General features: G+C 51.7%; 1 protein-coding gene across 1 annotated transcript; it reads left to right on the plus strand.

Annotated features, from left to right (window-relative positions):
- The first annotated feature begins 406 nt into the window (after positions 1–406).
- On the plus strand, positions 407–1,606 carry LOC144096894 (uncharacterized). Its single transcript, XM_077629720.1, has 2 exons — positions 407–506; positions 642–1,606. The coding sequence occupies exons 1-2, from the start codon at positions 407–409 to the stop codon at positions 1,604–1,606; spliced, it is 1,065 nt and encodes a 354-aa protein (XP_077485846.1).
- Positions 1,607–12,503: the final 10,897 nt, after the last annotated feature.

Consider the following 12,503-nt stretch of genomic DNA (forward strand, 5'->3'; position numbering starts at 1 on the left):
GCAGTTGGAAGATTCAAGCGGACACGGCGTTCAGCGCACAGAAAACGGCATCCCCGAGTAAAGGCAGCAGCTCGCGGCTTCAGTCGGCACCTCTGGTCCGAGGTCGCCGCCATTCCTGCCCGAAAAGAGGACCCTGAGCGCAGCTCCGAGTGAGTTCCCTGGTTCCTTCGTTTTCTTAGTGGTCACTGTTTGACTAAGGCTTGCGTAGTTGATGATAACCCGATTTGGTCATATTAACCCCGACAAGGCATCTACGATGGACAGCGGTAGTGACCGTGGTGACAGGGGGGACGGTGGAGACAGGGGCAGCAACGAGGTGTCGGGGTCACGGCATGGCCAAAACATTGAGAAAGAGTTGGAGTTGTATGAAAAAAAAATAAGAGCCTTAGAGCTCGAGATGCAAATCATGCGTGCTCGAAGGCAGAATGCGGCGCCGTCCGAGGACGAGCGGTTGAGACAGTACGCTAAGCTACTCGCCGGCGCGTTCCCCAAATTGCGGGCAGACGGTGAAGTACCCGTCTGGTTTGAGTCAGTGGAATGCTCGCTCGTGGCTTACAACGTGCCGAAGGAACATTGGGAGGAGCTTGTGTTCCCGGTGCTGGCTGAGCGTGTAGCCTAATTATCGACACGGTTCACCGCAGAGCAGCACAGGGACTATGACAAGTTGAAGGCGGTGGTCCTAGACGAGTTGAAACTCTCAGCCGCAGAGTATCAAAGGCGGTTTTCTGGGGCCACCAAGCGCCGCGAAGAAACCTGGAAGGCTTTTGTCACACGCGTCCAGAGTTACTTAAATTTTTATTTAAAGTCACGATGCGTGTCGTCTTTTGACGGATTATTGAAGCTACTGGTTGCCGACCAGCTCAAGGCGGGGCTATCACAAGAAGCACATAAATATGTCAAGCTGCGCGAGGGTGAGAAATGGCTGAATGCGGATGAGATAGCTGCACTGCTACAGACATACGAGGAAGCCGCCGGGAAGGGAAGCGCCCAGAGGAAAGCCGACAGCTTTAAAGGTTTTGACACGCCCCCAAAACCGAGAACTGAAGCCGCACCTACGCAGAAGCATGGAGCAGAGCGAGGAGACAGAATAGCCGCAGTCAGGCCAGGAGGAGAAAAGAAAAAGGTATCGCGGTCGGGTGGCTGTTTCCGATGCGGAAGCTGGAGACATGTTGTCGCGAACTGCCCATTTGATCGTGAGAACCCAGTTGATAGACGAGAGAATCCACCGCGCGATGATAGGCTAACGGCACGCGTGTCCACCCATGCCTTGCAATCCACTCGTCCAGCGCTCAGGGACATTAAAATCCGCTTGAGGGAAGCGGTTATTGGCGCTATTGTGGACACCGGTGCAGATATTACCGTAGTGCGCGAAAGCCTTGTACCTGAGGAGTTCGTATCCCCACATGGGACGATCGATCTCGTCTCCGCTTTCGGAGAGAAGGTAGAGGCAAAACTGGCAGTAGTTCCGTTGGCGCTGTGTCGTGGCGCTCCCCTGATGGAAAATGTGGACGATGCGACACCGGTGTTGTGTGCGCTCACCGACAAGCTCACACAAGCCGACTGTCTAATTTCCGCAGCTGCACGACTCGGGCAAGACGGACAGTGAGGGTCTCGTGCAGGCGGTGGGAACTCTGTCGCCGCCGGCTGAAGACAGACCAGATAGATCAGGGCCAGACGTGGGCACCGAGCCAGTCCTGGTGTTTGCAGACGAAACCCTGCCTCAGCAGACCGTTGACAGTAATGAGATCGAGCCATCACAGGCGGGCGGCACGGCTGAGGTTAGCGGGGCACAGAAGTTTCGCGCGGAGCAGCATGAGGATGAGACTCTGCGTCAGGCCTGGCAGAACGCCAAGCAAGGAAAGGCAGGCATGTCTATCGTAGACGGAGTTTTGTATCATAAAGACCAGGTGCTAGGCCAAGGGGGGCAGCAGTTAGTACTGCCAAGATTACGGCACGAGGCCGCACTCAGCCTAGCACACGAGTCCTATTGGGGGGGACACCTGGGCTTTCGCAAGACTAAAGCTCGCCTAAAGTACAGTTTCTACAGGCCGGGCATGGAGTCGGATATCCGCAAACACTGTGACAGCTGCCATAGCTGTCAAGTGCGTTCAAACCACCGGCGAACCGATAGGGTACCGATAACGCCTCTCACTCGCCCGAAGTTTCCTTTTCAGAAAGTGAACGTGGATATCATAGGTCCGATTGAGCCATCGTCTGGCCGAGGACATCGGTACGCGCTTTGCATAATAGATCTGTGCACGCGTTTGCCAGAAGTAGTCTGCGTAAGGTCTTTGTCCGCCAGGGCAACCTGCGACGCGCTGCTTTCGGTGTTTAGCCGGACTGGGGTTCCCGAGGTGGTGTGCTCAGACTGCGGCACCAATTTCACAGCCGCAATTACGAACGAGTTCCTCGAAAGACTCGGCTGTACCCCGCGCTTTTCCGCTCCCAATCATCCGGAGAGCAATGGGGCGGTGGAGAGGTGGAACAGAGTCTTTAAGACCATGCTCTCACACGTAATCGAAAATAAACCGAAAGACTGGGACAAGTTCATTCCCTTTCTTCTTTGGGCCTATCGGGAGGTGCCACACGAAACAACTGGCGTGTCACCCTTCCGAATGCTTTACGCCCGAGACCCAGTAGGACCACTCGGTCTCCTGAAGCAAAACTGGGTAGGAGACATTGAGGTTCCCGGGGAGCTAGCGAGTGCTCCCGCTGAGTATTTGAAAAATCTGAAATCACAGCTCGAGATCGCGGCCGACATTGCGGAACTAACGACTAGAAAACAGCAAGAGGCGTACTCGTCGCACTACAGCAAGCACGCAATGGTAAAAACCTTTCGCGAAGGTGAGGCGGTCCTCGTCTATGATGACAAGAGGCCAGGGAAAATGTACCCGAAGTGGCTAGGGCCGGCGGTGGTGACAAAAAGGTACCGGGAGCACTCGTACTATGTGCAGATGAGTAACGGTCGCCGCATGCTAGTACATGCAAATAAGCTACACCGATACGTTGGGAAGGTAGGTTCGGTGAGCGTCGTATTTGATGACGACTGCAATTTTGGAGAAATCGAATATACCCCGCGCGCAAGCAACGTCCGGAAGGACCGGGTAATGCCTACACCGGATAAAACAAGCCAATTAGACAGGGATGCAGCGGAGCTGGTGCACGCCACGTTCGAGCAGCACCAGGCATTATTTGCGAACGATCCGTCGATCGCGCGCGTGGGCGAGCACAGCATAAAGCTCGTGGAGGGGGCAACTCCAAGGCGAGGCCACCCTTATAGGATCCCAGAGGCTTTAAAAGACGAAGTAACGAGGCAAATTGATGAGCTCCTTGCACAAGGCCTCATCTACTCCTGTAAAAGCCCTTTTTCACACCCGATCGTGTGCGTTCCCAAAAAAGGCGGGTTGGTACGTCTTTGCATAGACTACCTAGCGCTGAACGCGGTGACCGAGACGGACGCATTTCCGATGCTTTGCCCCAGGAGCTGATCATGCGAGTCGGAGCCGCGAGGTTCATAACACTTCTGGACCTCAGGCGCGGCTATTGGCAGGTGTCACTCGCTCAGGATTCTCAGCTTCCGACAGCGTTCATCTCGCACCTAGGTGAATTTGCCTGGCGGGTGATGCCTTTCGGTCTTAAGAACGCAGCGGCAACCAGTTGCTAGCCGGGCAGGAAGAATACGCTTGCGCCTATCTAGACGATATCGCCGTATTCAGCCAATCTCTAGAAGCGCATATGCATCATTTAAAGCGGGTGTTTTGCACTCAGGAGGAGGTGTGCCTGCACGCTAGCTGGGAGAAGTGCCAGGTAGCGATGCCTTCAATCCGCTACCTGGGGCACGTTGTCGGCTCAGGCCGGCATGGCCCAGCCAAAGAGAAAATTGAGCCCATCGAAGGAATTCAAGCCCCTAAGACAAATAAAGAATTGAGGAGCATCCTTGGGCTGTGCGGCTACTACCGTAGCTATGTTCCCAATTTTGCAGAAATCGCTCTGCCACTAACACGCCTGACAGGAAAAGGCGTGCCGAACAAAATACCGTGGCCAGTTGACGCGGACAAAGCCTTGAAAGCCCTGAAGAAAGCTCTAAGCGAGGTGGTTTCACTGACCACTCCGGACCCGCGAAAGCCGTATCTGCTTTTTACAGACGCGTCGGCAGTAGCAGCCGGTGCCTGTTTAGCACAGCTTTCTGACAACGGCAATGAGGCGCCGATAGCCTTCGCCAGTCACAAGTTCACACCATCGCAGATGCGGTGGGCGGCAATCTGGGCATTAGTAATCTGGGCATTAAAAATTTTGAGACGTGGGTGTTCGCCGCCACCGTGACTGTCATCACTAACCGCAATCCGCTCTCCTTTCTTACGAGCAATGTGCCTCAAAGTGCAAAGCTTACGCGCTGGGCTCTTGCGCTCCAACGCTACAATGTTACCATTGAACATCGCAGAGGAGCCGACCACGCTAACGCAGATGCCTTGTCTAGAATACCCAACGCTTGTTGGGATAGTGCACTGGCTGACGTCCCGCAGTGACAGCTGGGGATAGTGGACCAGGGAACTGTGTGCATGGACCACAAACTACTCGTTGTACTCAAGAAAGGCGCACGTCGATCGAACGAAAGTGTGGGATTTCTGTGCGTGTTTTTTTTGTCTATATTTTGTGGACCTTAGTAGAATGTATCTGTGTGTGTGACGAAAGTTCGCAGCATGCGGTCTCGCAGGCGCCGGTTGCTTGCTCGTGCAGAGGTACTCAACCGCCACTTGCCGAACAGTTTTTGTTGTTTGTTGTCTCGGCTTATCTCTGAATAGATTAGCCGAGTCTTGGGGGGAAGGTGTAGGGTTCGGCGCGCTGTCGCATCTTTTTGTACATGTGTTGGGAATATCCCGCGAGAGGGCAGTGGCCTAGGCTGCGCGTCCGGTTTTGTTTTATTTTGTTTTGCTTTGGTGCACTCCGTTAGAAGGGGAATCATGCCTTTTTGGTTAGTCTCCCCATTCGTCCATGCGGTTTCCTTCGCCGCTCCGGACGGCGGGGCTATCTGCCGGTCTCGACCTTGGACCCCTGTCCCCTTTGCGAAGGATTGCGAGACCACCTAGGGAGGGGAGGAACTCGGGCGTAAGGGAAAACGCTGACATCAGTTCTGAGCTTTCCTATTCGTCAAAACTAATGAGCCGCAGTTAGCAGCTTATTTTTACGTGTGGAAAGGGGCGCGGGCATCTTCGGGGTGCACCCGCGAAGTGAGCCGCGCCCGTGTGCTTTTGTCTCTAGCGGCTCCTAGCTGGCAGGCGCTCGGTCTGGCCGAGTGCTGAGGGAGTGACCGTTGAGAGCTGGTGCGAGGCGCGCCAGTTTGACTGTTGGGACGCGGTGTCGCTCGCCTCTGTGCAGGCGGTCGGCTAGGCCGGCCGCGGATAGTTGTGGCCGTATACTGACTTTTGTTTGTACCCATCTGTAAATAAATAGCCTGTATAAATGTTCGTTTCTCACTAAATCGCTTCGCCTGGAAGTCGTATCATCGAGAAGCCTTCAAGCGGTGCATCCAGTTTCTGGAAATCACCGGACCAACACTACCGGCAAATCTTTACTTCCGCCATCCCGTTTTGTAAACTACGCTATGCGGGGAAGACTATTTGCGGAATTTCGCGGCAGCCTCTTGAAGGGGAGCGTCGAGTTTTCACAATAGGGCAAGCTATCATGTAAAAATCCCGCCATTGCATGGTGCCCTGTAACCCGCGCACCTCTTTAGTGGGCGTAACGGCAGGCTTGACAATTATCGGAAGGCCCCTGTTGCTAGGTGAAAAAATAGCCTGGCCGCGTAGTTTCGGTTCCTGAGATTCGCCGCTGCCCCGCAGCAACTGCAACTGTCGGCCGGCGCATTCGCCGGTAGTCCAATCCCAGCTCCGCGCGGCTTTTGGATGCCAACCGGCGCGTAGTAGGTGATTTTATTGCGAAGCAATACTACTTTAGGTCGCACTTCAGCCCGTTCCGTGGCGAGGCGGTGGTAGGCACCATTGACCTTTAGCGTGACCTCGCTGCTTGACGTCACACCACGTGACCTAGAGTGACGTCACACCAGCTGTGTAAAAAGGGGGCCCCATCTCACGCCGTCGCGAGGCGAGGCGGTAGCCACCAACGGCGGCCTAACTCCCGCTCCTCTCACCAGGGGCGCTACGGTCGGTGTGACGTCACACCAGCTGTGTAAAAACGGGGCCCCATCTCACGTCGTCGCGAGGCGAGGCGGTAGCCTCCAACGGTGGCCTAACTCCCGCTCCTCTCACCAGGGGCGCTACGGTCAGAGTGACGTCACACCAGGTGTATAAAACAGCTCCGCTCCTCTCCCCAAGGCAGTCATACAGCCAGATGTTACGATGGTGCCTACGAACATGGCAGCTCGGCAGAATGCAAAGAGGAAGCATCAGCGAGCTACGGAGACGGAAGAAGAACGAGAAGCTTCGCAATCACCATGCTTAACCAAGCTAAGCCACGGCCGTTTTTATTTTTCCTTTCTAGAAACTGTCTCGCCGTTCCGACGCCACTGTGTGTTCCCCTGCCCCTTGCTTCCATTTTTGTTGTTCTTCGAGCGCTCCAAAACGGGCAGCTCGTCACGGGTTTACAGGTGTAAGCGCGATGGAACCGCCTCAGAAGGCCTTGCTGCATCTTCGTATTTTCGGCAGGTTTTTTTTCGGGTGGGGGGGGGGGAATTTATGTACCTAGGCCTTCGGATAAACTGGGCATTTATTCCAGTTCCTTGAACTCCAAATAAGTGAGGTTTTAGAAGTCATCTTGCTATTTATTGTTGCTAGTCTTGTCATTTGTTGTTTTCTTTTGCATGACCTCATTACAGTTTGGATACTGTTATGCTGTCTAATCAAGAGTATACATTTCAGTCCACATGTTTTTATACTGTACTGAGGTAGTCTAGTTTTGTTTATTTAGGTTGCAAAGACCATACACTACTTTGAAAAAATAAGGGCAACAACACTTGCTTCTTTATCATTTCCAGAATTTTTTTCTTGAACAGTTTTTTGATATTCATTTTGATATTCGAAGCCACGTTTTCTTCATATTCGATTAGATCATTCGAAAATTTTAATATTTGCACACACCATATTATTTTTAGTTTTGTTTATTAGCCCATTACACTTCTTGTTCATTTTGCAGGAGAGGAAGGAAGATGCGTGAAACATACATAGGAGGGATGGCAGCATATTGAGTTAGAATAAGCGCCTCTTATCCACATTTGTTCTCAAGGACCTCCTCTAAAGTTTCCGATGAAACAATATGGGTGCGGTGTGTTTGGCTTTGTTGGCCTAGGCACCCATGGAGAAGAGGCAGTTTGCCACTGCGTTTCGTGAAGTCTGTCCAGTCGGTACAGACTTGGCAGCTAAACATTCAACCATAAGTGTTTGATGTCGAGGCAAGTCTTCCACTAACTTGAGCTAAAGCTAACAATCTTGGGCAGGCTAGAAACAGTGGAAAAATGATAAGCAAAGACAAGAAACTCTACAGGGCTGGACTTGTTGCTTGATAAATATTTTTCGCAATTTCAATTATCTAAAATTAGCAGCGCACTTCAGTCATGATAAGCTTATTAAATGTGTTGTGTGGTAATAGATTTAGTATTGTGTGTAAAGATGTTTGTCCGGTGGGATCACCTATGTCTGTGTGCAGCAAAGAAAGCATCAATGTTTTTTCGGGGTGTAGCAATTAACTGGGAATGTTTAGGACGTCCTCTGGCCTCTATCTTGACACCTGTTGGCAAATCTCTCCCTTTGCGTAATTTTTTTTACTGTCTCAGCATGCATACCTGTGCAGCCCACCTCCAACACAGCAGCGGCGGACGTCACCGTGACACTTGTGCGGGACGCCATTCCCTCCATGTCTGCAGGGCAAACGAATGGTAAGGTCAGCTGTATGAATTCAGGCCAGGTGCTGCAACAAGAACAGGCGCTAAGCTCCTGCGGCTAATTTGAGTCAACTGTGAGTGACCTGTAGTTGCAGGGAGCCGGTGTTAAATATGCCCTCTTTTGTCGTTACCCTCGCTTTTTTTTCCTTGTACACTTTTGTCACCTGCCCTAATGAGGTTGGGCTTTTTTTTATGGACCCTGCTTTTATTCTGATGTGGCACTGTGATATGTGCAAGGCGCTTTTGGCGTCTGTGCATGTTGAGTGTGTCATGGCTTTTATTTTTCGAGCAGTTCTGAGACCTGGTGAGTGCTTTGGCCTCGCTGTCTGTTGCAAAGCAGTAGTGTAGTTTGAGTGGCCAAAGTAACTCGGGAATCCACCAGTGCTTCTAGCTGGCCAACGTGACGAGACAGAACCAAGTCAATTGGTTTAATGGACTGAGCTATAATCCGACATTCTTTTTTATTTTGGCAATGAGAAAAGTATGGGGACTAAACATCTAACTCTGTCGCTCCCTCAGTATTTCGTCCGAAGGATGGCACCTAGTATATTGTTTGTTGCATGGTTCATTCACTCCGTTAACTTAAAGTTAAGCGTAGACAGCTGGGCTAGTTGGTTCACAGTCGCATTATGATACATCGTTCTGGCGCACGAAAAACACGGACGAAGGAAGAACAGACACACAATCTGTGTGTCTGTTCTTCCTTCGTTCGTGTTTTTCGTGCGCCAGAACGATGTATCATAATGTAACTTAAAGTTCCAGGTCGATTGTGTATCTGGCGCCATCTGTGTAAAGATTGTGTAACCAGACGAACCCCAAGTAACTGGTTGTAATCAAAATATTTTCACTGTGACACTCTCAATAAATATGTCGAGTTATGTCAGATATATGCATAAAATGTGTTGTCACTACCTCGACTTAACGAACACGGATTTTACGAATTCTTTGCTGTATCGAACTTTTCTTAAATATTTTCAACAAAAGCATGCAATTTCTACTTTATATATCAAACGCGGTTGGCCATGAAACGTATACATCAAACTCTCCGGCGCCAAACTTTGCCAGCTCGGATGGCAGGCGGCAAGCGTGCACGCCAAGGTTAGCACTTTTATCTCGCACTCCCCAACAGTGGCGTGTGGATTACAGCCCGGGAGTCAGCCGGCGTTCACGCTTCTGGTATCCGTCGATAGCGCCCTGAAAGCAGCAGCGCAGGTGGTTGTAAGCTTGCAGTAACAATCCTGTGGTCATGTCTGCGGTCGCGGAGGTGGTGAAAACGGTTGTCACCGCTTCGTGCACTTCTGTGTGCGTTCCAAGGCACCCTTAGAGCGTGTGGGGGTAGCGGTCTCGGTCACAAAGGAGATGCCGTCGACTTAGCTTGGCAAGCTCAGCCGGAGACCATCTACTAAGTGACAGAGGGGTTGGTCGTTTGGTGCCGAGCTTTCGCCGGTCGCAAGCCAGAGAATGGGTTGGAGCCAAAGGTTTACCAAACGAAACAAAGTTTAAACAGCAAAGAGACGATACAGAGGACTTCACAATCACTCGTACGAGCAGATACAAAGCGATATACAAATACAATGCAACTCGTGCTAACCAACAATCGAGATCGATTACAATCCAACAGAATCTTCGCACCTAAAGGGCACTAACACAGAGAGAGACAAACAAAACACAATTTTTTCACCGGGCACTGCGACAGTTCGACGGCCTGAGGAGCACGACGGGGCCGATCCGTAGACTAGCGCACGTTGCCTCGCTGGTCCGTGGCTGGGCGGTGGTGTTCTCCCGGGAGTAGAGCGGGCGCGCTTCTCTAAAGCTTAAACGGCGGCTCCGGTTGACAGACAGCGGTTATAGCCCCTCATTTATAGACGAGGTCCGCGCTTGTTAGTTCTTCTCGCCAAGGCAGGCGCGCACATACACGCAGTATGAACTGCACAATTTCCTTCTCATGCCGGGCGCGCGACCCCATTGGTCGAGAGCGGAAACCACCTTCGAGAAGATTCTGGGTCCTTCTTGCGATACGAAGATGCCGGCACGAGAGCGAAGGGGACAGGGTATCACTTTAGCGCGGTCAAGGTTACGCCCTCTCCGTCGAGGATGAGTAGAAACTACTCGTACATACATCTAGATAAATCGAAGCCGCGCGTGGCCATGTTTCCCTTGGCGCCGCGCCGGCGAGCTGAATGGAAAGGGCAGCAGCACACGCAAACTTACGCGCTCTCCGGGATCCTTCGCCGCTGTTTTTTTTGTTTTATTTTACCGCGCGCGGGTGCGATTGCTTACACGCAGCGCCGTTTTTTCGAATATGCGCCGAATTTTGTGACAACGGTGATAGCTTTCGCTTTGACGTACCGCTTTCCACGCGGCATGACACTGATGCTGGGAAGCCGCCTTAGCCGGTTCTCAACCTGTTCTTGCTGTGCTGTGCAAAGAAGCCAACCTAACTAAATTGAATTGGCTGTTGGGAAAAGGTAATGGTGCAGTACCTGTCTCACATCTCAGCAGCCGCTCGAACGGTGCCGTAGGGGAAAGGATAAAGGAGTGACTTATAGAACAAAGGAAGAAAGAGGTGCAGTAGTGGACGGCTCCGGAATAATTTCGGCGACCCGAGGATCTCTAATGTGCACTGACGTCGCACAGACACGGGCGCCTCCATCAAAACGCTGCCGCCATGGTCGGGTTCGACCCGGGTACTCCGGATCAGTAGCCGAGCGCTCTAACCACTGAGCCACCGCGGCGGGTAACTGGCACTCAGTTTTTTGCGGCGCTCAGAATACCCACGTGCGCCTTAGAAACACTTGAAAAAACCTAGGAAATCCTCTAAGGTTCACCAGATGTGCTCTCTTAGATGGCTGAATTGCGCCCTGTTGCACGCATTTTTGACAAAATTTAATATTACTAATTTTGGCTATAGCGAACTATTTGATGAATTTTCTTGCATGTTCACTATAACGAGGTTTGAATGTACACGTTTTTCAGAGGAAAATGTTGACAGAAACTGGGGACAATTTTATTTTATTTATTACACATAGCTTCAAGGCCCTCTGGGCACAACAAAAAGGAGTGAAGTTATTACATTCCTTGCAGTACAGAGTCAAAGAAAAAAAAACTATTCTGCTGCGGAGACTGAAACTGTGAGCTTTGGCTCTGTGGCTTTCTCTCCAATGCCAAGAAAAATCGTCTCAAAATATACGAGAGGCAACTGCAATTCGGTGCTGCTGGCAGTTTACCGATTGCACCTTTCATGCGAAAGATGTGCATTTTGTTGTGCATGACGAAAGAAGTGAGCTTAGTGCAAAGGCTGAACTCTAGTTTATTAACAGAGACATTGTTAACTGCCTAGATGTGTCCCTTCGATCTAGGGCATAGGCCTCTCTTGCATCATCCTGCAGAGGGGTGTACAGAAACACTAAATTCTGGCCTGCCAAGTTGACATGCTCAAACAAATTTGCTTCCACGGCTACCATCGTGCATTCCTAGGAGGCTGCCCCCATGTCCCACGCCTCTGCTGGCCCAAAGGTGTCTTGCTGCTGCATGACTTGGCGCGACACCTTGGGCAGGTGCCACCTGTGGGCTCAGCTAGTGCTCTTCTTCCTGTCTTTGTGCAGCTGCCATGCCAGACGGGCGGCCGACCATCCTTCTCAAAGAGGCTACGGAGGTAGACTCATGCACCAGCGAAGAGGGTTTGCCTGTTGCGCCATCAGAGGCAACCATTGCGATTCCTGCTATACCCGCTGCTCCACAGACAGCTGTCCTTAGGCCGTGTAGTGCATGTGTTGGTGCTACGAAGCTGTGTATTCTTAGTGAGAGCGTGTGCCTGGAGATATGAGGGGGGGGGGGGGGGGTTGGACTGGTGGCTTTTTGTATTGTATCTGCATTTTCTGCCACTCAGCTGCACTAGAGCTCTCATGCTGAGCCATCTGCATGGCATTTGCGCATGGTGCGCAACTACCGTATTGACGTGATTTTAAGTCGACCTGTTTTTCAAAATTTAAAAATCTGAAGAGGGGGGGGGGGGGGGTCGGCTTAAAATTGATACCAAAGCATCGCACCACAAATAAAGGCAAGACGAACGCGATATCAGGCATGCTACAGCGTGGTTGCATTTTTGCTGTGTGGCGCCTTCGCATGGCTCTTTGTGCTGGTCTTGAGCAGCTGCTATGTCAACGCGCCGAACCGGCATCCCCACCCCTCTTGAGGCGACCGATGGTAACTATTGATAAGCAGCAAACCGGCACCAGCCATCTCCCCACACATAGCCGTACGATTGCGTCTGCTGATAAGCGGCAGCAGTCCGATAAGGCATTTGCACTCTACTCTTAATAGGCGTCGTTCAAGTTTTTTTTTTTTACATCAATCGCGCACTTGACGCTCAAGGGAACGTCGATAGTTGATTGAAGGGCCGCTCTTGAAATCGTGGTGGCACCGCCACTCGGAACTGCAGGGGCACCGGGCAGTGTCGGTAGCCGACGGAAGAGCCTACGCCACTCATGCATATAGTTTCTCTTTGGCTCGGACGCATTTGACTACTGCCGGCCGCGTTTCACAAATTTTTAATGTGGCGCTTCGTCATATGTGCTCCGGTTTCGGTAAGTGACCGGCGCTCGTTCAC

This window comes from Amblyomma americanum, chromosome 7, assembly GCF_052857255.1.
Source record: "Amblyomma americanum isolate KBUSLIRL-KWMA chromosome 7, ASM5285725v1, whole genome shotgun sequence".
Taxonomy (NCBI): Eukaryota; Metazoa; Arthropoda; class Arachnida; order Ixodida; family Ixodidae; genus Amblyomma; species Amblyomma americanum.

Bases quoted from the DNA above. Each gene is read 5' to 3' on its own strand.
- LOC144096894 (XM_077629720.1), top strand. From the start codon at position 407: ATGCGTGCTCGAAGGCAGAATGCGGCGCCGTCCGAGGACGAGCGGTTG. The intron at 507-641 runs GTGAAGTACCCG...GGTTCACCGCAG, and splicing joins CCCCAAATTGCGGGCAGACG to AGCAGCACAGGGACTATGAC.